We start from the raw sequence: 27,255 nt of genomic DNA on the forward strand, positions 1-27,255 counted from the left end.
AGCGACGCACCAGTGATCCCGACAACGATATGACCCTGTCAGGATCGCTGGTGAGCTTCCAAACAGGCAGCTTCACCAGCGATCAGCACCAGCGACACGCGGGTAACAAGCGACTCATTTTGCTTAGTTACCCACTGTGTACCTTAGTTACCAGCGCGCTGGTGCAGGGAGCTGGTAACCAAGGTACACATCGGGTTTCTAAGCAGCGTGCGGCACTTAGAAACCCGATGTGTACCTTGGTTACCAGCTCCCTGCACCAGCGCGCTGGTAACTAAGGTACACATCGGGTTTCTAAGCGCTGCCCACCGCTTAGAAATCCGATGTGTACCTTAGTTACCAGCGCCAGCTCGCTGGTCTCCCGCCTGCCACACGCAGCGATGCGTGCTGGCCAGCAGGAGACCAGCGATCAAAAAAATGTCCTGGCTATTGCAGGACGATCAGCAATACCTGGCAGGGGGGCCGGTCGCTGTTAAGTGTCACACACAGCGATCTCGCTGGTGAGATCGCTGTGTGTGACAGGGGCTTAAGGGTGCTTTCACACTGCGCTCTGGCACCCGTTCGTTGACCATAGAGTACAATGGTGCAGACAGAGCAAATGTGTCCTCAGTCGTGCATCACTTTCGGGCGAGTACGCCTACTGTAGAAGGAGACAGACGTAGTAGACTGCATCTGAGTGGTCTGCCTCCAGTAGGCGTATAAGCCTGAAAATGATGCACGACTGAGGACACATTTGCTCTGTCGACACCATTATATAGTCTATGGCCCCGTCGATGCATAACCTATAATTTCGTTTTGCGGGAGGGATCAGATGTAAGCCCCAATGGGGCCAACGAACGGATGCCTGACCGCAGTGTGAAAGCACCCTAAGGCTATGTACCCACGACGAGCTTTTGGTACGTTTTATTGATGCTGCAGAATTTCTGAACTTATTATTTAAATTAGGTAACCTGCTTTTTTTTTGCATTTGGGTGCGTTTTTTTTTTAATATGTGATTTTAGTGCTGTGGTTTTTGTCGCCTTTTGGGGTGTTATGTTTCTAAAAAAGCTGCTTTGTTTTTGATACTGCCTAGTATTTAACTTTGACAACTTTATTGACATAGGTGTGGATTACATGCATCTTTGATGCGTTTCCGCCGCAGAAATGCACTAAAAATGCATTCACGTTTTTTACCTGTGGAATTCCCCATTACAACTCTATGGGGAAATTCCACACAACACTCAGCATATCCGCAAGAGAAACTGACAAGCTGTGGATTTCAAGCTCGCATTGTAGGCAAGTTTACACTGCTTTAAAAAGAAAGAAGCACAGTGGGAATGAGATTTCTATAAATCCCATCCACTTTGCTGGAACTGTAAGACGCAGAAAAAAAAAAAAAAAAAAAAAAAAATGTAGCCTTAGATTTAAAAATTGCAAAAAAAACCCCCCTCAAACTTGGAAACCAGACAACACTTTCTGTGAATGAGGAGGTTGGGATTTTCGGCAGAAATTTGCTTATCTCAAAACAGTGATGTCCAACAGTGTCACCCTGCAAAAGGAGAGACAAAGAGCTTCTGATGGGAGGAATAACAGCCTCAAGGGATGCGGAGGGGAGGTGTGCTGGGGGTAAAGGGACTTCATTTTGCTGCGACAATTAAAAGTAATAATATATAAGAGGCCGTCATCACAATCTAAACAGAAGAGATGAGGTTTACCCATAAACTATATGGCTATGTTCACATGTTGCGTTTTTACTGCATGCAAAACCTGCTCTGTTGGCAGTTAAGAAGCTGCTTACAAAAAAAGCAGGTCTTGCTGAGTTTTTGCACTTACACATTACTTTCTATGGGTGATAAAACGCAGCAAAAACGCTGAAAGTGACAAGCTGTGCTTTGCAAAAACACAGCAAGCAGGTTTCCAAATCGATCAGTAAAAGAAAAAAAAAGAGTGTGCATGACATTTCAGAAATCTCGTGGCTTTTGCTGGTATTGTAAAACACTGCTTAAAACTGTGCTGCATTCCTTACGAGAGGCACACGTACAGGTGACCACATATAGTCGGATCTCTGTGGCTTTTTATTAGGATCTCGCACATATATGTGGGCATGATGTCACCCTCCCCAGCAACTGCAGGGGTGTAGTGATCCGCACCATCTGTACGGCTGGGGGCAACAGAGCAGTTACAATTCACTGAAATAATTGCCTGTTAATAGGACCAATTATTTGACCAGGTGTATACACAGCCTCCTATGTTAGAACAGGAAGCCAATCTAGGTTGGTTCAGAGCGGCGTGTACACAGGTGCTGGAACTCATGAAGCCGCCACCAATTAACCATCTTGCTAAATGCAGCAGTTTGTTGAAAGAAGGGTCTGACCATAATAAATCCCCCGAGCCAAAGTCGCCTGGATGGTATCATATTGGTGCATTGCTTCCCTTCCCTAGAAAAGGATTCTCCCTAAAAGCAACGAGTCCTGTCCGGCAGCATAAACTTTGGTCCCAATTCATCATTTGCATTTAGACTTCATTCTTCTTATAATTTGTGCCTTTTTAAAAGTATATTTCATACGTTCCCCTGGTTTTCTTTTACGGTCGCCATTTTGGGGGTTTCCAGATGTTTCAATGAGTCAGAATATATGTTGAACAAATATTGTCCGGTCTTCACCCCCCCATGGACACTAAATCCCTCTTATGTATTTGTGACTTTTTTTTTTACCCAGCATTTGCAACAAGACAAATTATATATCTGGAAGAAAACCCTTCAAATGATGAATCGGGCACCGTGTTTTTTTCTCAGTCGTTCCTTGGTTAGGCTAGATTCATGTCTGCATAAAAAGTTACATTTTATGGTTCTGTCATGGGGCCAGAAAAACTGCCAATGCCAAGACGGATCCATCACATGACGGACTCCACTGACTAGAGTAGGATCCAAGTCCCCTCCACAATGTCCGTTCTGTTTTTCCAGCTTCTTAAGTCAAACATTTAAACAGGACCCCCAATACAGATGTGAGGCCGTCTTCACAGAGCAGTAGTCTCCAAATTAGCTGCTGCTAAACAACATCTCCCATCATTCATGTTTGGATATCTAGTTTTGCAAAAGCTAGAGCGCCATGGGGTCGAGACCAGAAGGGCACAGAAATTCATGGGGTAGCTGGGTGACCACCATAATACAAGAACCTTCAAGGTATCCGTAACTTTCTTTGGTTCCATAGAATATGAACTGTAGGAGGCTACTTAACTTTCTAAAGGACAGATGTAAGAAAAAAAAAAACCACTCTGTGGTCATCTGTAACATTAAGAAATTGGGGCAAACACGACAGGTTTGGAGGAAAAAAAATGCAGCTAAAAGTGACAAGATAGTGAATGTCTGTTCACACGTGGCATTGTTGCAGGGTTTTTCGTGTGGCAAAACTGTTTTACAGTACCAGCAAATTGAAAAAAAAAACAAAAAAACTCATGCACACCATTGTTTTTTTTCCTCCAACTTTTTTTTTTGTTAAACTCTGCAGCATTTCTCAGCATTTTTTTTTACCCTATTAACGAATGAGGGTGAACAAAACGATGCATAAAAAAATAAAATAAAAAAAAAAGTCAAACTAGTCTTATTTTCCTGCCATCACTCTGGCTTTTCCTGCTAAAAAGCAGCTACATGTGAACATACCCATAGGGAGTGTATGATGCCCAGGCTGGCTGGCTGCATGGCGAGTGACCTCTAGGGATACCTGAATTAGTAATACTGACAGATAGCAAGGACAGATCAATCAGGTCTGGGTTATGTAAATTTACTTAAGGCCCTAATCTCCAATTCTGAAACTTGGCCTAACAGTGATTTAGCCACAGATAGCAGGGTGCTGGAAGGTCACATTATACCTTTCATTTACACCTACAGGGGAGTGACAACCCCCATCAGAGGATTAACCCAGTAAAGCAGTAATGGAAATTTCGATGTGTAAATACAGGACACAAAGAATCAGGTGTTAGCCACATTTCACTGCCACCCTCCAACCACTCACAAAATAAAAAAACAGGCCTTTTCTTTCAACTTCTTTTTCTCCTCAGGAGGAGCAGATAAGGATCTGACAGAGCGGGATTTATGGATAACATCAACATTTCACACCTGTGAGCACTACACAGGCTGTTCCCAAGAGCTCGCAATCTATACAAAGTTCCTATAGAGATTGGAAAGAAACAGTGAAATGTGTTTAACAAACTAATACAAAGTAACAAATACCAAAAAAAAGCAGAATGGAGACACATGGCCTGCAAAGAAAATATTTTCACATCTGCGCTTCATCTGTGGATAGAAGACACACTGCTATTCCAGGAAGAGGGGGTAGTTAACCCTTAGCCCCCCAAATATTCAATGGGAACCTCACTGCGGGACAAAGGGGATTCATCAAACAAGTGGAAAAAAAAAATCTTCAGAAATGCAAGACCTTCACCTAAGGCTAATAACTCCAGTCCAGGCCCTGAGGTGTGCGCCTACTTCTACAAAGCACTTCAGTCAATTACTGGATATATTCAAATACTCGGCCATCAGGGTCAAAGACTAAACACTGCAAATATTCATCTTCCACAAAATGGCACACTAGATATTAAGTGGCTTTTTAGTAGCTTTCTAGTTCTATAAAACTTTTCTACAGTCCTGGATTTAAACTTTTCTGTGCAGGTAGGTAGATCTGCAAATAGGCACATACTACAAGGTTACAACTAGCTGTCACCCGAAATCAGATAAGTAGGACTTTAAGAATAAAACGTGTCCATGAATTATAAGACGTACCTAATGCTATAAAATAATGACACTAAACTGTGGCCACTCGCGTATACTGATTTCATTATAAGCTTAATTATAGGCTATAAATGAACAATTATTTTATTTCCGATACCAATAAAAAGCGGCATTGTCTGAAGGAGAAAAGAAAAACTTTTCTTAAAGGGCCAGAACACAACTTTAATATAAAAAGAACAGAGCGATTATTGGCCAGGTAACTAGAAACACTTGCTCCTCCTAGATGCCATAAGGATACAATATACAGAGATACTTCTAAATAATTATTTCAGGATTTAACAGGACTACATTTCCAGGTGAATAAAAACCTTAAGTCTGCAGAAACTTGAGCCTTTGCAAGGAACAAAACCCCCAGTGTAGAGTCTGCCCTCCTCCCCCAACAAAAACAAGGTTGGCAGGAATTTGCAAGCAAGGATCAAGCCAGGAAAACACTAGGATTCATTGGAAACAGATGCCTACCCCGGGTCTCATTCTATAGGTCCTGCGGCCCTTACCTCGAAAAGTAATAAACAGGCAGACACCACAAATAAGCATTTCCCTGATCCCAGCAGTGTTCTTACCAGGGAAGAGCAGGGCCAAGAACGGGGACACGAAGGAAAAGTTACAGTGATCTGAGTGGTCAAAATATCAATAAAGCGACTAACATACTACTATAAGGTTACCACTTACTGGACACAAAAATTATATATACATAATAAACTGCAACAATACAATTTCTAACACTGTTTCTAGCACCTTTATCTAATGCAAATAAATATTAAGAACTTTGCAAATTAATAACAGGAAGGCACAATGCTGGCACATGTGGCTCCTATTCAGGGGCCCCTCTCGGGGAGAGGAGAGCCTTCTAATAGACTTTTTCAGACAGAAGACAGCCAGGGATTTCCTTACCTGTGTGGAATGTGCACAAGAAGACGGTGAGGATTTTGAAGAGTCCCAGGGCTGTGGGTCCTGCCCCTCTCCCCATACCCATCCATCCAGCTCGGGCTTTAACCACCACCCTCGCCCTGCACGAACAGTCAAAAGAAAAAAGAGAGAGAGAATATCACACTCCAGCAGACATCAAGTTGTGAAAAGAGCTGGAGCCAGCAGCAGTGCAATGAGGCATTACACACTCCCCCTGGACATTTCCCTCCCTCCTTACCTTCCACAACAGGGCAGCCATCAATCAGGGCTCTCCCCTTCTCTCCCAGCCTCCACACTGACCCACCCACTGCTCCTCTCCAGTTACACAGGCCTACCAAGGAGGAGTCCCCAGCAGAGATTCCTCCTCACACATCCAGCAACTGAGAAAACACTTCCCTGCATAGTAGGCGCAGTACCTATGGACGCCCCCTCCTCACCACATGTCACACTTGTGTGCCAAACTGATGGAACAATTGGCAGCTGAATTGGTTTGCTGCATTTGGCCCACATTCCTCCTATACAAGGGAATTTACATAGGACTGCACTGTTAGGCTGTGTGCACACGATGCGGATATATAGCGGATCCGCAGCGGATTTTACCGCGCAGAAACATTGCATATCCGCATTGTGATGTACAGTAGCCTTAAAATCAATGGAAAAAAAAAACCGCTGTGCAGACGCTGCGGATTTTTCCGCGGTACAAAATCCGCAGCATGTTACTTCTTTTGTGCGGTTTTCCACCTCCCCTGTCTCCAAATCCGCAGGGGGGAATCCGCAGTGGAAAACCGCACAAAAACCGAAGGAAAAATGGAAGAAATCCGCAGGAAAAATGCAGGTCATTTGACCTGCGGATTTCTTCCATTCTGCACGGAAAAATCCGCAGGGCCAAAAAGTCCGTCTGCACTCAGCCTTAACGTCGGTTCACACGACTATAAATACAAAATCAGAGTTTCATCCAAAAAAGTGGGACGATTTTTTCTCACTTATCAGCCGTATACAATCCGCTTTTTTACAGTAGCTATTAATCATTTAGGCCACGTTCACACACTTAGTATTTGGTCAGTTTTTTACCTCAGTATTTGTAAACCAAAACCAGGAGTGGAACAGTCAGAGGAAAAGTATCCACCACTTCTGGATTTATCACCCTCTCCTAAAATACAGCCCAAATACTGAGCGTGTGAACGTGGCCCAACAGGACTATTTCCAGTTTCCTATGTTAGAGAATAGCAATGGATCCATAAAAAACAGATGCTGTACTGTGGTATTCGATTTTGTTCTTGCACCCATAGACTTGAACGGGTGAATCTCATCCGATTTATGGAAGAAATTCAGATATGCGGCAATTTTTTTTTCACAGGTCAGTGAAATAAAAATCGCTCGTCTGCACTGCTCCACTTAATAACATATGTTGGAGTACGATCCACTTTTTTAATGGATTGTACTAGGACTGAAAATCCGGTGGTGTGCATCTTCCCTTAGGGTGTGTGCACACGCTGCGGATTCTACTGCGGATCCGCAACGGTTTTGGCCCTGCGGATCCGCAGCAGTTTCTGCTGCGTTGTACAGTACCATTAAAATCAATGAAAAACAAAAACCGCTGTGCATATGCTGCAGATTTTTCTGCACGGATTTGCTGCGGTTTCTAATCCGAAGCATGTCAATTCTTTGTGTGGATTCCGCAGCGGTTTTACACCTGCTCCACTGTACTGGTGTCAAACCGCACGGCTAAACCCGCAGGCTAATCCGCAGATAAACCGCAGGTCTTTTGACCTGCGGATTTACCTGCGGATTTTGCAAAATCCGCAGCACAATCCGCAACGTGTGCACTTACCCTCAGAGCGAAGCTGGGCTACAAGGCCACGTGTCGTCGAACAGCAATTCTGTGAAAAGTCGCGCAACAAAAACATCAGTGCGTCTGCAAATTGCTGTCACCTATGTTAGAGTTATGGTTTGGTTGTACAACATCCAAGTAGCAAAAAAGTCGCATTTGGAGTCCATGACTAATGTCCGACCAGCGGCAGAAAAACCAAAACATTTGGAAACACAGCAGGCTGCAGTGTGACACCAAAATAAATCATTATAGCCAATGTTGCACTTGTCACTGCGATTTCAGTAATGCAAATAAAATAAAACGGAGATATGTCTGTTTTTGATCCAAGTATGAATTTAGGAAGTCACAGAAAGCGCACAAATTTCACCCATGCGCCATCTGCCCAAAACACCGATGCACATCCGTTTTTGGCGTAAGGCCGGGGTCACACTTGCGACTACAATGAGAGAAACTCGCCTCAATACCTGGCACTGCCGCCGGCACTTGGGATCGGAATGTTTCTATGCAGCTGAACGCTCCGGTCCGAACCGCCGGCGGCAGTGCTGGGTATTGAGGCGCGAGTTTCTTGCATCACACTCGCAAGTGTGACCCCGGCCTGAGACAAAAGTCAGCAATGTGCCTATAAAGCCTTAAGGGGGTTTTACACATAGCGATATCGCTAGCAATATCGCTAAAGCGTCACCGATTTTGTGACGCAGCAGCGATATTGCTAGCGATATCGCTATGTGTGATACTTACCTCCGACCGGCTCCCCCGCTGTCTGTCGCTGATCGCGCGAGATCGGCCTGGTCCATTTCTCGTCGGGCGTTTTCTGCTGGCGCCGACGAGCGAGCCATGGACGCAGGTGGGAGGACGTCAGCATCGCTGCGTGTGAAGGGTAAGTAACGACCGCTGCTGCGTCACTGCATCGCTGTGAGATCTGCCTGTTTTTTGGCAGCTCACTAGCGACCATTCACTAGCGACCATTTAGCGATGCACCAGCGCTCCTGACCGGGTCGTATCGTGGTCGGATCGCTGGTGCATCGCTAAATGTAAAGGGGCCTTTAGGTAAGGCTGTGTTCCCATGATGAGCTTTTGGTGAGTTTTTGATGTTGTAGATTTTTCTGCAGCATTTCTGCCCCTATTATTTTTTAAACTAGGCTACTTGCGTTTTTTTCATTGCGTTCTATTTTGAGGCGCTTTTGTCAAGTTTTTGTTGTAGCATTTTCTGTCTCTGATGTGTCATGTCTTAAATAAAGCTGCTTTGTTTTTGATACTTCCTTGTATTTGGTTTGACAAAACTTTATTAATACATACCGGTAATCGTTCGACTCTCATGCGTTTTTGATGAATTGATGCACTAAAAACATATGTGCACTTTTTACCTGCACATTTTCCACATCTAATTCAAGTCTATGGAGAAACTGACAAGTTGCAGATTTGAAATACGCACCGCAGGTCAGTTTAATCAGTTAAAAAAAATAGTGGGCATGACATTTCTATAAATCCCATCCACTTTCCTGGAACTATGCCACGTTCACACGTTCAGTATTTGGGTTAGTTTTTTACCTCAGTATTTGTAAGCCAAAACCCGGAGAGGAACAATCAGAGAGAAAGTATAATAGAAACACGTCACCACTTCTGGATTTATCACCCACTCCTGGTTTTGGCTAAAGGTACTGTCACACTTAGCGATGCACCTGCAATCCCGATCAGCAATATGACTCGGTCAGGATCGCTGGTGCATCGCTAAGGCCGGGGTCACACTGGCGAGGAATACGGCCGAGAGGCATTAAAAGCACGCATTAGACACGGACCAATGATTCTCTATGGGGTCACTCGCACCAGCCGTATATTTCTCATCCGTATTCTACGCTCCGTGCCAATCGCAGCATGCTGCGATTGTCAGCGTACTACGGCCGTAATACGCCAATGCAAGTCTATGGGTGCGCAAAAAATACGATTACACACGGACCACACGTGACTTGCGAGAAATACGCACCAGGTGTCTTTTAGCAAAGCCGGCAATTCAGTGCACGATACAGTAAACTCACACTGACAGGTTTAATAAAGAAACGAAAGAATAGATATATACACATAGAATACATATATATAACATATATATATATATATGCATTCTATGTGTCTATATCTATTCTTTGGTTTGTGTTATAAACCTGTCATAGGGCTCCATTATGTGTCCATTTTGCAAGCCTGCGAGAAATTCTCGCCATACGGATGCCATATGGATTACATACGGATGCTTACATACGCAAAATACGCGACCACACCTTCATTACGGATGACATACAGAGCACTGTTTAGGGACCATTCATCTGTATTACGCATGTAAAATACTGACCGTATTTTGCGTTGGTTAGTGTGACCCCGGCCTAAGTGGTCGCTAGTGAGCTGCCACACAGGCAGATCTCACCAGCGACATAGCAGGGGTCGGGGGTTGCAACTTACCTGTCAGACGAGGCGATCCTGCGTCATCCCGCCCGCGTCCACGCGTCGCTCGTCTCCACAGCAGGAAGCTGATGACGAGAAACGGCCCAGGACGTTCTCGCGCGACCAGCAATGAGCAGCGGGGGAGCCGGTCGGAGGTAAGTATCAGACACAGCGATATCGCTAGCAATATCGCTATAACGTCACAAAAACCAGTGACGTTATAGCGATATTGCTAGCGATTTCGCTTAGTGTGACAGGCCCTTTACAGATACTGAGGTAAAAAAAAAAACTTTACTGCTAAGAGAGCATGTTTTGCCTGCGGGAAAAAAAAAACACAAAACAACACGTCAAAAACGCAACGTGTGAATATAACCTAAGATTCTGTGTAAAATACAAAAGTAAAATCAACACCAAACACACAATGTGTGAACATGTCCTTAAGGAGAATTCCTATGCTGCAGATTTTGTAGCAGAAGATTATAAAAATCAGTTCCATTCATCTAAATGGGGTAGTTTCAGATTAATGTGATAGTTACAGAACTTTCCACTACAAAATCTGCAAAAAATGCGCAACGTGTGAACCTACCCTTAGGGTACAGTTACACTTAGGCTAGTTTCACACTAGCGCTTTTGGGCGCAGCGACGGCCTGCGCACGGCCGCCGCTAAGCCCCGCGCCGCGCCTCCGCCGGTAGCTCCGCCTACCGGCGCATGACGCTGCATGCGTCCTGAGTCCCCTATCTTTATCACTGGGGGCGCAGGCCGTGCGCAGTATGCGTTTGGCGGCGCATGCAACCTGCTGGTTTGGTTGCGCCAGCGCACCGTCAAAAAGGCGCATGCGCAGCCAAACGCATACTGCACACGGCCTGCGCCCCCAGTGATAAAGATAGGGGACGCAGGGCGCATGCAGAGTCATGCGCCGGTAGGCGGAGCTACCGGCGGAGGCGTGGCAGGGGCGGGGCTTAGCGGCGGCCGTGCGCAGGCCGTCGCTGCGCTCAAAAGCGCTAGTGTGAAACTAGCCTTAGCAATGCACCAGCGATCCCAACCACGATATGACGCGGTCAGGATCGCTGGTGCATCGCTAAGTGGTCCCTAGTAAGCTGCCAAACAGGCAGATCTCATCAGCGACATAGCAGCGGTCGGGGGTCGCTACTTACCTGTCAGACGAGGCGATCCTGACGTCCTCCCGCCTGCGTCAACGCGTCGCCACAGCAGGAAGCTGCCAACGAGAAACGGCCCAGGACGTTCACGCGCGATCAGCGATAATCAGCGGGGGAGCCGGTCGGAGGTAAGTATCACACATAGCGATATCGCTAGCAATATCGCTTAGTGTAACGGGCCCTTAAGGCTAAATTCTCACAGTGTGAAAGCATAGTAGATTTTCCATTGTGTATTTGCTTCTGGAAAATCTGCTGTATTTTACAGGGCCAGCTAAGTGCATGAGATTTTAAGAAATTTCTTTCACACGCGGCAAAATATATCTGCACTGTAAATTAACAGGAGCTGTGCAGTTTTCCAGAATCTTTTTCACCATTCCACAATGGTATGTACCGCTGCGGGTATCAGTGAGTGACCTCCGCTGCAAGAGGTACACAGCAAATACACTGCTCAAAAAAATAGAGGGAACACTAAAATACCACATCCTAGATATCTCTGAATGAAATATTCCAGTTGCAAATTTTTATTCATTGCATAGTGGAATGTATTCAGAACAATAAAACATAATTATCAATGTAAATCAAAATGAGTATCCCATGGAGGTCTGGATTTGGAATGATACTCAAAATCAAAGTGGAAAATCAAATTACAGGCTGATCCAACTTCAGTGGAAATGTCTCATGACAAGAAAAGATGCTCAGTAGTGTGTGTGGCCTCCACGGGCCTGTATGACCTCCCTACAACGCCTGAGCATGCTCCTGATGAGGCGGCGGATGGTCTCCTGAGGGGTCTCCCATTCCTGGACTAAAGCATCCGCCAACTCTTGGACAGTCTGTGGTGCAACGTGATGTTGGTGGATGGAGCGAGACATGATGTCCCAGATGTGCTCAATCGGATTCAGGTCTGGGGAACGGGCGGGCCAGTCCATAGCTTCAATGCCTTCATCTTGCAGGAACTGCTGACACACTCAAGCCAAATGAGGTCTGACATTGTCCTGCATTAGGAGGAACCCAGGGCAACCGCACCAGCATATGGTCTCACAAGGGGTCTGAGAATCTCATCTCGGTACCTAATGGCAGTCAGGCTACCTCTGGCGAGCACATGGAGGGCTGTGCGGCCCTCCAAAGAAATGCCACCCCACAACATTATTGACCCACTGACAAAACGGTCATGCTGAAGGATGTTGCAGGCAGATCGCTCTCCACGGCGTCTCCGGACTCTGTCACATGTGATCAGTGTGAACCTGCTTTCATCTGTGAAGAGCACAGGGCGCCAGTGACGAATTTGCCAATCCTGGTGTTCTGTGGCAAATGCCAAGCGTCCTGCTCGGTGTTGGGCTGTGAGCACAACCCCAATCTGTGGACATCGGGCACTCAGATCATCCTCATGGAGTTGGTTTCTAACCGTTTGTGCAGATACATGCACATTTGTGGCCTGCTGGAGGTCATTTTGCAGGGCTCTGGCAGTGCTCCTCCTGTTCCTCCTTGCACAATGACAGAGGTAGCGGTCCTGCTGCTGGGTTGTTGCCCTCCTACGGCCCCCTCCTCGTCTCCTGGTGTACTGGCCTGTCTCCTGGTAGCGCCTCCAGCCTCTGGACACTACACTGACTGACACCGCAAACTTCTTGCCACAGCTCGCATTGATGTGCCATCCTGGATGAGCTGCACTACCTGAGCCACTTGTGTGGGTTGTTGAGTCTGTCTCATGCAACCACGAGTGTGAAAGCACAACCAACATTCAAAAGTGACTAAAACATCAGCCAGAAAGCATTGGTACTGAGATGTGGCCCGTGGTCCCCACCTGCAGAACCACTCCTTTATTGAGTGTCTTGACAATTGCCAATTATTTTCCATCTGTTGTCTATTCCATTTTCACAACAGCATGAGAAATTGATTGTCAATCAGTGTTGCTTACTAAGTGGACAGTTTGATTTCACTCAAGTTTGATTTACTTGGAGTTATATTCTCTTGTTTAAGTGTTCCCTTTATTTTTTTGAGCAGTGTACATTCCACCAGACTGTAGAGTTAGTGCGCCAAAATCCACATAAAATGCTTCAAAAACTCTTTGAATAAATGTATTGATTTCAGTGGCAAACTCCTGTTAGGGTATGTTTTCACGTGGCGCAATACATCAGGATTTGCTGTGGACTGAACGCTGCGTACAGCCGCAGCGTCCAGATGTTACAGCATAGTGGAGGGGATTTTATTAAATCCTGTCTCCACTATGCGTACAAAGACGCGGGTGACACACCAACGAAACCGGACATGCGGCGCGTCTTTATAGACCGCAGCATGTCTATTTATCTTGATAAATAGCCCAGTCTAAGGATAGGATGCGGTGATTCCGCATGTGTTCTATGAACACATGCGTTATCACCGCACATAAAAAAGGGGGCAGCGCTTTGGGCGAAGCGGGCTTTCCGCTGCGTCCAAAGCGCTGCTACTACGCAGCGTGGAAACATACCCTTAGGGTATGTGCATATGATATGGTGTCCTTTTGATGACAATGCAGCTGCCAGGTTTTTTTTTAGGGCAAAGTCGCTTCAGGAAAGCGATGTCCTTACAGATGTTTTTGTGGCACCGTCGGCGTCTTTTATTCTGTACTTTCAAGTATAAAGAGTGGGCAGCTTCCTCGCAGAAGCCGCCTGGAGAATGAACATGTCACTTTTTTTAACCACTTCAGGTATTTCTGAGCTCTTAAATGGTTAAAAGAAGTGACATAAGACGGAATATGTGCACAGCAGCTGTTTTGACATTGCTGTGAATTATATTCATTTTATCGGACACTTTTACTGCACTTTTTCCCAGTGGATTCCAGGCGGAATCCACCTGAAAAAGACGCTATGTGCAAGTACCCTTATTGCACCCATTTTTTCCCTTTTATTTTGGATGTTTTTCATTACAGTATTTGAAGTAGTTTTTTTTTTCAATTAAAAAAAACGAGCGTGACTAAAATGTGTCAAATTTAACACTCATTGGGTAGCTAAGGCGAGATATGAGCTGATGAAGTTTTCCATTATAAATTGTTCAAGTTTCTGGCATAAATTATAGTAAATCCACTTCTTTCCAATTCATTCTTTCCCCCTAAAACCACCACCTTTTTTTTTTCTTAGAGAAGTTCCAAAGTTCGTAGAAGAGGGCAAAAGTTGACATTGTATGTACCAGTTTGCAACTTTTCTAAAAAAAAAGTCAAAGTTGGTAAATGGGGGCAAAAGTTGATATTTTATGCACCAGTTTGGCTTACACAAAAAAATGAAACTTTTGAAAAACTACAGCTTTAGTGCTGGGCTGAATACGGGAAAGGACTTATGATTTTACGAAAGTGCACAGTACACTACTTATAATGACAAATTCAGCTCTGCTAAGTCTGGATTTCTCAATTAAGAACACCATGTTTCCTCCTTGATTTGTTTGTTTTACCTCACATTGTTTCATGACATAATCATCCCCCTTTTTCCATTTGCAGCGTTATTGCTGCCAAGTGATGTCATATGTCTGGTTTCTCCATTAATATCCTGGAGATCTCCCACTCCGGAGCGAGGGATAAGACTGAAAAATTACTTTCACCAGAAATACAATAAAGATATGACCATGGAAGTGATTCCGGATGATAACACTGATGCAGAATGTTTCTTCCTGACGGTAGGTATTTGAGATTTCAGTGATATTATGTCATTTATGTATCCACATGGATCTATGTTCGCGCAGTCCGTGTATAATCATACCATACTTCTGCTATCAGGGACCAAATTACAGCAGAGAGTGCCATATATTACACACCCCGTTAAAAATTCAACTACTCTTACAAGGGTAGGACAACTGTCCTTACACCTCCTACACAACACCTATGATGACATCTGCAGTCACAGACCTCCCTCTGAGCTGATAGTTCAGCACTCACAGTAGTGGTGTAGGTACCGTTACACTTAGCGATGCACCAGCGATCCCGACCACGATACGACCCAGTCAGGATCGCTGGTGCATCGCTAAGTGGTCGCTAGTGAGCTGCCAAACAGGCAGATCTCACCAGCGACACAGCAGCGGTCGGGGGTCGCTACTTACCTGTCAGACGAGGCGATGAAGACGTCCTCCCGCCCGCATCCACACGTCGCCACAGCAGCAAGCCCAGCAGGAAGTGGCCGATGAGAAACGGCCCAGGACGTTCTCGCGCGATCAGCGATAATCAGCAGGGGAGCCGGTCGGAGGTAAGTATCAGACACAGCGATATCGCTAGCAATATCGCTGCTGCGTCACAAAAACAAGTGACGTTACCGCGATATTGCTAGTGATATCGCTTAGTGTAACGGGGGCTTTAAACTGATCTTTACAGTTAAAGATTGGAAGGTTAACGAAATTCAGTGTGATTTTTCACATCCAACTAAAATGTTGCACCACTAGACCGTAGTAATGAGTATTTGTTCTGGTTATGTATAGAATTGACTCTACATTCAAAAAACGATTTGCTGATGAACAAACTGGTAACTAACCAGGTCAGAACAATCTACGGCATGTGCATCAATGGTGACAAATACACTCTAGGCCCAATGCCTGAGACTGAAACACTAAGGGTATGTACACACAAAAATGCCAATTCATCAAAGCTTTTATGCCAAAAATAAGACGTGAAATCTTTGAAAAGTCGAAAAATTTTTGTTGCACTTTGAAGTTGCTCCAAAATGTTGCAACTTTTGGTGTATTCACTTCAGTTTTTTCCCAGCTCCTCCCATTTTGGCAGAGCTGGGAAAGGATGGGAGCGTCCTGGGTGCATGGTACCACAGCTCATCAAATTTATGAAGAGCTGTGGTTTTCTATAGGCCAGAAATCTCTTTCCAGTCCCTAACCTCACCAGTCCTCATCCCAACCCTAACCCATCTCTTCAACCTATCACTAACAACTGGTGTTTTCCCCTCATGCTTCACACATTCCTCAATCACACCTATCCTCAAAAAGCCCTCTCTTGACCCATCCTCCCTATCTAGCCATTGCCAGTATCACTTCTCCCCTATGCCTCAAAACTACTGGAACAACACGGCCATCTTGAACTGTCCGCCCACCTCTCTTCTTGCTCCCTCTTCGACCACTTACAAACTGGCTTCCGGCTGCACCACTCCACTGAAACTGCCCTAAGGTCACCAATGACCTATTAACCGTCAAGGCCAAGCGACACTACTCTGTCCTCCTCCTCCAGGACCTTTGACACAGTGGACCATTCCCTATTACTACAGACCCCCTCATCTCTTGGCATCACAGACTTGGCCCTATCTTGGATCTCTTCATACCTAACAGACTGGACATTCAGCGTCTCCCACTCGCACACCACCTCCTCACCTCGCCCCCTGTTGGAGTCCCGCAAGGTTCAGTCCTAGGGCCCCTGCTCTTCTCCATTTACACCTTCGGCCTCGGACAGCTCATAGAATCTTACGGCTTTCAGTAACACCACTATGCTAATGACACACAGATCTACATCTCTGGACCAGATATCACCTCCCTACTAACCAGAATCCCTCAATGTCTGTCTGCTATCTCATCCTTCTTCTCCGCTAGATTTCTAAAACTTAATATGGACAAAACAGAATTCATCATCTTTCCCCCATCTCACTTGATCCCCCTAACGGACCTATCCATTAAAGTAAATGGCTTCCCACTCTCCCCAGTCCCACAAGCTTGCTGCCTTGGGGTAATCCTTGACACTGATCTTGCTTTCAAACCACATATCCAAGCACTTTCCACTTCCTGCCGACTTCAACTCAAAAACATTTCACAGATCCGTACATTTCTCAACCAAGAATCTGCAAAAACCCTAGTCCATGCCCTCATCATCTCCTACCTTGACTACTGCAACCTCCTCCTCTGTGGCCTCCCCTCTAACACTCTCGCACCCCTCCAATCTATTCTAAACTCTGCTGCTCGACTAATCCACCTGTCCCCTCGCTATTCCGTGGCCTCTCCCCTCTGTCAATCTCTGCACTGGCTCCCCATTACCCTAACCATGTCATACAAAGCCATTCACAACCTGTCCTCCCCTCCATACATCTCTGACCTCGTCTCCCGGTACTTACCTACACACAATTTCCGATCCTCACAAGATCTCACCCTCTACTCCCCTCTTATCTCCTCTTCCCACAATCGCATACAAGATTTCTCATCCCCCCTACTCTTGAACTCTCTACCACAATATTTCACTCTCGCCTACCATGGAAACCTTCAAAAAGAACCTGAAGACCTACCTCTTCCGACAAGCCTACAACCTGCAGTAACCACCAATCAACCAAGCTACTGCATGACCAGCTCTACCCTCACCCATCCCTGGTAGATTGTGAGCCCTCGAAGGCAGGGTCCTCTCTCCTCCTGTACCAGTTGTGACTTGTATTGTTTAAGGATTACTTTACTCGTTTTTATAATGTATACCCCTTTTCAAATGTAAAGCGCCATGGAATAAATGGCACTATAATAATAAATAATAATATTAACAACAGGAGTAAGATATATGGCATAGCCCATGGATCAGGAGAGTCTGACTCGATAACCAACCCCAATCAATTTCCAAAGAAATTCAAGCTGTCCTACAGACTCACAATGCATCAGTGTCAGAGCAAGCTATCCGTCAACATTTGAATGAAAGGAAATGCTATGGCAGGAGACCCAGGAGGACCCCACTGCTGACACAGAGACATAAAAAAGCTAGACTGCAGTTTTCCAGAATGTATATGAGTAAGCCAAAATCCTTCTGGAAAAGCTTCTTGTGGACAGTTTTTTGGTAAAGCACATCATTCGAGAGTTTACCGAAAAAAGAATGAAGCCTACAAAGAAAAGAACACAGTACCTACAGTCAAATATGGTGGAGGTTCAAAGATGTTTTGGGGTTGTTTTCCTGCCTTTGGCACTGTGTACCTTGACTGTGGGTAAGGCTTCATGAAATCTGAAGATTACCAAAGGATTTTGGGTCGCAATGTAGTGTCCTGTGTCAAAAAGCTGAGTTTGCGTCCTAGGTCATGGGTCTTCAAGTATTATAATAAGCCAAAACATACTTCAAGAAGCACTCAGAAATGGATAGAAACAAAGCGCTGGAGAATTCTGAAGTGGCCAGCAATGAGTCCGGATCTAAATCACATTAAACACCTGTGGAGAGATCTTAAAATTGCACCCTTCAGATATGAAAGACCCGGGGCAGTTTCAAACAGAAAAGTTGTCCAAAATTCCAGTTGATAGGTATAAGAAACTTGTTGATGGTTGTAGAAAGCGATTGATTGCAATTATTTATTCAAAAGGGTATGTAACCAATTATTAAGTTGAGAGTGCCAACAATTTTGTCAGTGGCATTTTGGGGGTTTTGTGTGAAATGATGTCCAATTTGCCTTTTTTGCTCTTTTTTTGTGTTGCTGCAACACACACAAAGAAAATAAACATGTGTATAACAAAACATGTAATTGTAATAATTTTCTGGGAGAAATACTTCACTTTCTGGAATAAGTTCAAAGGTGCCAACACTTTTGGCCATGACTGTATATTGTTTGAGCATGTTTTAACTGCTTCACATTTCCAAAGACACCGATCAGTTAAAACAAGTGAGCTGACCATTCCTTAGGTGTTTCCTGCTCTGAAGATGCTCTATACTTTAAATTTCAAAGAAATGGCTCCAAAACCCACAGATGGATATAAACAATGAAAAAAACGTTCAAGAAACAACACCCCAAAAATGCATGGAAAGAGAAAAAAATGTTGCTTCCTCCAGTGTTTTATCCTTGGAAAAGTTTACGGATTTGTCCAGATGGCATGTCCACTTCTGAATTATGCAACACATAAGGGCTGATTATCAACCAATTGTTGCCCAAATTCTGGCATAAAACTGTATGACATGCAATTTTTTTAAACAAATTTCTTGTAATTTTACTAACTTTCTGCAAATTTTGGCAAATTTAGGGTAATCTTGAGCAGCTCTGACAACTTTTTGAAACTTGAGTGTAACTTGACACTCAAGGCTTGAGTGTTTGACAAATTCATCCTAATTTATGCCACAATGTAGCAGAAACTCCATGTACTCCAGTGCCAATGCATTTCCAAATACTTGGGATTGTCCACATTCAACAGTCATATAACCAGTTAAGATGCAGATTCTGATGGATCTGGTGATTCGGATCCACTTAAAGAAAACTCGTCAGGCTGCTTTATATAAGGAAAATGTGGTATGAATGTATAGACCAGTGTTCCCCAACTCCAGTCCTCAAGAGCCACCAACGGTTCATGTTTTCAGGATTTCATTAGTATTGCCCAGGTGATGGAATTATTGCCTGTGTGGGTACTGCAATTATCACCTGGGCCATACTAAGGAAATCCTGAAAACATGAACCGTTGGTGGCTCTTGAGGTCTGGAGTTGGGAACACTGGTATAGACCATAATTCCACAACAAAATGCAGCTTTTTTTCTAAACATCTGATGTGCCAGTGATGAAAAATCTAGTGTAGAGTAGACTCCAAATGCAAATCAGGCTGGACGTGCACTAGGGGCGTCGGTGCTTATAATCTGCTTCTTCCAAGTGCACTGACCGACCCCAAGTGAACCACCAGCCTAATTTCCATATGGCTTCGTTATTAGACTTCTCATGACTGGCATTTCGACTCTCTACAAAAAGCGCCTACACAGCCATGCCACTACTTCTATATGTAAAAACATGCCGACGGGTCCTCTTCTAATCCCTCACTAGTGCAGTCTCAGGCTTAGGACCTCAATTTGATCATACTAAAGTAAAGAACTATACAAAATAGAAGGATAGAAAAATTCCACTTCTGGTAAGTTTTTCATTTCTTATAATCAGCCGTATACAGCGGGTGAAAGAAGTATTGAACATCACACCAATTTTAAAAGTACTGTATATACTCGAGTTTAAGCAGACTCGAGTATGAGCCAAGGCATCCAATTTACCACAAAAAACTAGCAAAACATATTGACTCAAGTATAAGCCTGGTATGCATTGTGCCCTCATCCTTATCCTGGTATACATGACCACTCACCCCATCCTGGTATGTATGGTCCCCTCATCCCCATCCTGGTATGCATGGCCCCATCATCCCTATCCTGGTATGAATGGCCTCCTCATCCCTATCCTGGTATGCATGGCCCCAAGCAGAAAAATGTTAAAAAAAATAAACCATCCTCCTTACCGTCCCTGCATCTTGTTCTGATGCCAGCAGCTGCAGCGGCGAGGCAATCATGTGTGCCTGCTGCTAAAAATTAATATTCACTGCGCTTACACAGTAGTCTCAGCCGCTGGCTTCCTGCAGCAGCCGGGCGATCACATGTGCCCGCTACTTAAGTGACTGAATATTCACTGCACTTCACATCCATAGGTGTGGTGGGCAGTGCATAGTCATTCCCTTAAGTAGCAGGCACATGTGATGGCCCTGCCGCTGCAGGAAGCCGGCGGCTGAGACTACTGTGCTCGCTATTGAAGAGGAATGAATATTCATTGCAGAAAAACATTAAAAAATTAAACCATCCTACTAACTGTCCCTGCGTCTTGTTCCGATGCCAGCAGCCGCAGCGGCAGAACGATTATGTGTGCCTGTTGCTAAAGGGAAATGAATATTCACTGCACTCGCACAAAAAATGTGCTGAAAAACTCGGCTTATACTCGAGTATATAAGGTAAATATATTTCTAAAGATGCTATTAGTTAATTCTCACCAGATGTCGTTAAGAACCCATACAATTCACAAAGCCAAAGAAATCACACCATAGATGTCCATATATTAAGTCGTGTGTAATAACGAGAAATGACACAGGAAAAAAGTATTGCGAACGCTTATTGTAATTTAATACTTCATACAAAAACCTTTGTTGTTGATTACAGCTTCAAGTTGCCTCCTGTATTGAGAAACTAGCAGCATGCATTGCTCAGGTGTGACTTTGTAAAAAACTGGTGATGTGTTCAATACTTATTTCACCGGCTGTATATGAACTATGCACTACGCTGTACGCCCAGCGACATACACTATGAGGTGCTACTCATGCTCACACTTCTATTTCCACTAGCGAACATAAATCTGTAGAGTGTAATTTTTTGCTCACATTATTGGTGACTACCCCGGTGTCTCTACCAACATCCTGCAATACCCTAATGATATAATGTATCAGGGAAGTAGACACAAATATCCCATCCTCCATATCCCGCACATACACAAAGACATATTTGCCTCTTAGAACCTGTCAAATATAAAGAACACGCTGTGCAAGTTTTAGAAGTGAGATGTTTCAGCTTGTGGTCTGGACAGACAAATCACTTCAAGTTATAGGTTTCCTATTAACTATTTGCAAACCTGAGCTCATACCATGTAGCACTTGTAACAAGTTAGGCTCAGAAATGGAGTATGTCTGATTGTTTTCAGGAGTGGCCAATAACTGCATGACATTATTTCGCAATCAATCCGCATGATTTGTTAAACAGAGTTTTGTGAATTTATCCGAGTGGCATTTGACGTCTCTGCACATGCACGCTGCAAAGTCTCTGTGACGTTGTTGCGTCACGATGTGTGCCACAACCTTGAAACAGGCATACTAGACTCCCAACATCCCATAAAAAAAGCTGATACTCGCTTTTCACGCTCTTCCCTGTATAGTTCGTGGCACCTCTTTTCACCACCGCCACGTGCTGAAATCCTAGGCATCTTTACGTTAGGCCGAGACTTCTAGCTGCGACTCTGCCTGGCACATCCCTGTGCATGCAGAGGGAGCGGCGAAGGTGGACAGAAAGATGAACGGTAAGGCGAGTATTAGATTTTGTTTGTGTTTTTTTTTAACCTTTTGCCGGCTCTCTATGACTCCGAGAACTATAAAAGGGACAGTCAGCTCCATTAATGAGAGGTTAGGTATTGTTTGTTTTTTTCTTTTTTACATCTTATGTTTATCATTTCAAAACTCCCGGGCGTAATAACAGATATTCAATTTTCGTAAAATAAATTTCGGAGGATCTAATTTGTAAGTTAAATCTATGTGATTTGGCGAATTTGACTGTTGTAAGATCCGCTCATCCCTGTTGGTAAATAATAAGTGTAATTTTTATACTGCATTGTCCTTAACGTATACTTCTGCACTTACAAAATGGTAAAATAAATGGCATACAGAGGCATACGGCCAGATGCAGGAAAATATGTATACATTTTGGCCTTTGCCTTGCTAGGACTTCCAACATGTTGCACATCTGCGCGAGATTTCCAGCAGTGCTACCAAGATGGGCATTGTGTCATGGACGTGCATTACGTTGAGGTTGGGCGTGATTAGAGGATGAGAGGCAGGACTAGTCTGGAGGCTGCAAGGGCCTGCCAGTTTACTCCCCAGCCTCATTAATGTCATGCAGCACATTGAAAAAAAAAAAAACGTTATTGTGCTGCATAAAACAATTTAACAGAGTACAGAATGTGGCAGATAATAGTATACAGCTATATTAGTGGTCTTGGACAGAATGAGGATCTGACAGGTTCTCGTTAATGCTCGTTAACGGGATCTTAAGTAGAGGACCACCCTGTGTGGCGTCCATATGGACAGGGATTGTCTGCATAACACAGCTCCTTTTCCAAGTCACTCCACTGGGAAAATATATGGTGACATACATCCACAACAAAGGAATTACATAAACCTAGGAATATACATAGAAGTTTACATGAAGGTTTACAAAAGTGAGTATATATTTACTGATCTGTGCAGGTGTTGAAATTTATATCTATAGCTTTTGTCAGGTCATGGGCAGGTTCATTCTCACATATGCTTAAGCTCAAAACCATTACTAAAGGGACATTCCTATAAACAACATTTGTCATCCATCCATAGGAGGATAGATGATAAAGATATTATCGTAAGAATTCCGACTATGAGATTCCCACTGAGCTCAGGAAGAAGGGGCACAAAGTCCCCTGTATAGAGTGGTAGTGAGCATGTGTGACCAATACAGACCGTGAACAGGCAATGGTCGCACATGCTCACTGCTGCTTCCTTCAAGCATGGGACCCTCAGTCTAAGTGGCACAGAGCCAGGTTTAGCGTCAGGTAGGTGGTAAACAGCATCAGAAACATATTTTCTAGAGTAAAGATGGCGTGTCACAACCTGGGTACAGTAAGAGAGTAACATTGGAGACAATAATCATGCATCTTGTTGTTTTTTGTATTTTGATCTATATGGATTATTAAGTAAAGCGTATTCCAAGAGTCTAGACGCTAAAACTTTTTCAGAAATTCTAGAAGGCAAAACATTCTCGTTAGTGTTCTAACACAAGGCCATTAATCAAATAGAAAAAATGTCCCTTTTGTAGAGATCACTAAAATATTTGAACAGTCATATGGTACGATCTGTTGAAGGCAGAATCATTTCCAGAGATCGGGTGAGGTGAGATCATTTTATCTCTAATTATGTTTCCAAATTCATAAATGTCTTCTAATTGACTTTTAGATGGTTCAAACTTGATTGCACAGGCAACACCCCCATAAGGCCACCCGCAAGATGACTGCATTTCTTCAAGTCACTTCCCTTCTAACATTTCTTGATAATCAATAGGTTTCTAAGCCCTACTGTCTTCTTAGATGGCCCCTTGGAAGCGTAAGGGTTAAGGAGAAGTGTCAAATCAAGGTAAGATGAATAATTTTTGCCAGGCTTTTAGCATAAACATTTAAAAATATGTTATACAGAGAGCTGATAAAAGCAAGTCCATGGTGAGGAAAGATAAGCACCATGTCATCCTCTTCCATTAACAAGTATGTGAATGATTAATCAGATACAAGAGCTTTCACTTGGCTGCAATCGGAATGTGTCCTAGGATCAAATCCTTGTACAATATGTGACTGTTCGGCGAGGGCTACGGATAATGCCAGGCATCAGGAAACTACACCTTTTACTTGCCTGTTGGCGTGTTGGAAGTATCATCTTACTTGTGAGGAGCACATATACAGCTGGTAGTAGGTAGCATATGATGTTATTTACAAGGGCACTGATGTTAGATTAGGCCACATTTACAGCCTACAGGGGCTGAGTCAGAGAGAGTCCAAAAGCATGAGTCGCATCTGAGTTCTGATGCCTAAAGGACCATAAAATAACCCTTAAGGTCCCGTTTCACTTAGCGACGCACCAGCGATCCCGACAACGATGCGACCTGGTAGGGATCGCTGGTGCGTCGCTAAATGATCGCTAGTAAGCTGCCAAACAGGCAGATCTCTTCAGCGACGCAGCAACGATCCAGAGATCAAACACAGCGATGCATGCTGGCCAGAGGGACGCCGACGACGAAAAAATGGCCCAGGACATTCCTGCACGATCAGCGATATACAGTAAGGGGGCAGGTCGCTGCTGTGTGTCACATGTAGCGAGATCGCTGTTGTGTCACAAAATCGGTGACACATTAGCAATCTCGCTATGTGAGACGGGGCCTTTATATATACTGTAGCAAAAGGCCAAAGAGCTTCAGGTTACACCTGTCAGTGCCCACCAATGCTTTCTCTCCTATTGGACTTCCTAATCAAAACAGGGTCTAACTATTGTGATCTTCTAACATTTCCAGCAAAAATTGAAAACTGATAGTCTAATCTTAAAGGGGGCCTGTAACACTGAACATGCAGCAATCTGATCCGTTATCATGCTACAAAGGAGGAGTAGCTGAGCAGATATATAAATATATTGGTATATATTAAACTCCTGCTCATTCTAGACTTAGGAGTATAATGGGTAGTCTCACTCCATGGTTGGGAGCGGTCAGTCCATAGGACCGCCTATTTGCCTCCTAACCATATAAACATTTGAAATATATACTGTGTTTATATATTATTTTAGAAAAATCCACTATCATTTCTATTTAATATTCAAATGTTTCTATTGTCCAGTGCCAGGGCATTTCCCGCAGTGTCGGAACTGGCTGTCTTGGGGTTCCCTGCAGCCAATAAGCACTGGCTGTGCTTTCCTCGACTTTGGACCAATCACATACATCAGGAAGATTCAGGGCTGCTGCTCTCTCACTTTCTCTGGGTGTATGTGATGCATTCTTCGGTGGGGAGAGTGAAGCAAGCATGGATTGGCAGCTGGAACTGCCTGAACGGCGCTGTCACCGGAGGAGAGTATAAGGCTGGGGTCAAACTTGCGAAAACAATGCAAGAAACTCATGCATATCAATACCTGGCACTGCCGCCGGCACTCAGGACCAGAGAGTGTGGCTGCATAGGAATACATGCAGGTGCACACTCCGGTCCCGAGTGCCGGGTATTGATGTGAGAGACTCGCACAAGTTTCTCGCATCACACTTGCAAGTGTGACACCGGCCTTAGTGTTATTATTTTACAAGGGAGAAATAGAGACTGAGGAGAGGTTGTCTGAGTAGTGAACAACCCCTTTGGAGTACTGAGAAAGTCAAGAAAACAATCTATTTTTATGATTACTTTCTGGAGGTTCCTCAGAGATCTCTAGGGACGTGACTTTTTTGCCTTTCCTAGGGCACTTTTCTCATCCAAAATTATTTTAACATTCCTAAAATCCCACACATATGAAACAAAACTTAAAGTGTTCTGTACAGTATCCTTGTCTCATATTCTTCAGGGCTTTATCACTTCCCCCACTGTACACACCGGTTTGGAGGAAGGTATAGGCAAGTCCTGTTCTGTGTAAAATTAAACAAATCTCTAACAAGACAAATGAGTGTGTATGTGCATACCCCTTAGTCCTTACGCTCAACCTCTTGTAAAAACATAAAGCGGAAAATAAGTGAGATGAGCCACCTGGAAGTTTGACAGGATCTATCTTCTCATAAAAACTAGGTGAGGTTTATGAGGCTTGTAAAAACGCATTGAATTCTAGGTGTATTAGCAGAAGGAAAAAAAAAAAATATCTCCATTTCTAGAGTAAAAGGCAGGACTTACAAATGACTTTTGATTGCCTGGTTTTACAAGCCTCCATTTAGCTGCCCGATTTACAAATTACAAATTGTAAGACTTAAGCGCTGTAGATTAGAGCTCCCACACACTAATAAATATCATTTCTGTGGTTTATGTTACTGCTTTCTTTTATCATTGCAATGCAATACTATACACGAGCCTGTCTTCTGGGGGCATTCCAAGATTTTGTGATCACAGGGATATAAGAAATGTGTTTAATAAAGGTGACCTATAAATTGTATTTAACAAGAAACATATGAAGTGGGTGCTTTATATCAAGGAGCTTGACTTTATGACTATGACTTAATGAGTGGCCAGATAACCTTATTGAGAGATGGTCAAGAAGCCTTTACATATATAATCTTGTTAATTCTACAAGGACCGCATGTAATCAAACAGGGAGAAACACCCCTTTAAATCCTAACGGCTGTGGCCATTAACCACCCATAATTTGTGCCCACACTATTAAATCTCTAAAGGGGGCTTTACACATAGCGATATCGATAGCGCGTCACCGATTTTGTGACACAGCACAAAATTTGTGATACTTACCTCCGACCGGCTCCCCCGCTGTCGCTGATCGCGGCGAGATCATCCACGGCCATTCCTCGTCGTCGGCTTCCTGCTGGCGCCGACGAGCGAGCTATGGACGCAGGCGGAAGACGGCGGTCATTGCTTTGTCTGAAAGGTAAGTACGACCGCCGAGCATCGCTACATCGCTGGTGATATCTGCCTGTGTGGCAGCTCACTAGCGACCATTTAGCGATGCACCAGCGATCCTGACCGGGTCGTATCGTGGTCGGGATCGCTGGTGCATCGCTAAATGTAAAGGGGCCTTTAGCCGTGTTCTATTTCCACAGAGGGGTATGATTGTCTGATTAGCTGGAGCTGCTCCTGGAGAACTGGACAAGAAACTGGAAGCTTTCGCGTGTCAATCGAGCCAACAAAACAGGAACACTTCTTTGTCAACAGGCTTCCATTACAAAGGTTTCATTGTGTTACATTTATTATGTGTCGTGTAAAAAATACACTTCTGTTATTCAAATAGTCATTATCTTATTTTCTCATTTATCATTATATTTAAAAAAAATACAAATTTTTCCAAGTCTTGTGGCGACCGCACATTGACAACTACATGACAAAAGCACTTTTTACCAAGAGTGTGCCCCTATTTCCTTATAGCTTTTGAGCAGGATCCTCACTCCTCATGTAACCGTTAAACTACGTGTTGCTCAGTAATGTCTTTATGGTTTGTACATGTCCGCACTTAATTG

The 27,255-nt window shown here is 44.1% G+C and overlaps 1 protein-coding gene across 3 annotated transcripts in view; it reads right to left on the bottom strand.

The window, feature by feature from the left end:
* The window catches only part of RGMA (repulsive guidance molecule BMP co-receptor a), a 64,903-nt gene that overhangs the window by 28,827 nt on the left and 8,821 nt on the right, over positions 1-27,255 (bottom strand). Inside the window, exons 1-2 of one of the 3 annotated variants that reach the window (XM_073568754.1) lie at positions 6,106-6,125; positions 5,654-5,769 (exon numbers count right to left, since the gene is read on the bottom strand). In XM_073568754.1, the coding sequence (XP_073424855.1) occupies positions 5,654-5,769; positions 6,106-6,110 (121 nt within the window). In that variant the 5' untranslated portion in view covers positions 6,111-6,125. Of the gene's footprint in view, positions 1-5,653; positions 5,770-5,906; positions 6,050-6,105; positions 6,126-27,255 lie in introns of those variants that run through there. The other 2 variants (XM_073568757.1, XM_073568755.1) reach the window with 2 other exon arrangements.

This window comes from Dendrobates tinctorius, unplaced genomic scaffold, assembly GCF_039654945.1.
Source record: "Dendrobates tinctorius isolate UK_male_01 unplaced genomic scaffold, ASM3965494v1 ptg000022l, whole genome shotgun sequence".
Lineage (NCBI taxonomy): Eukaryota > Metazoa > Chordata > Amphibia > Anura > Dendrobatidae > Dendrobates > Dendrobates tinctorius.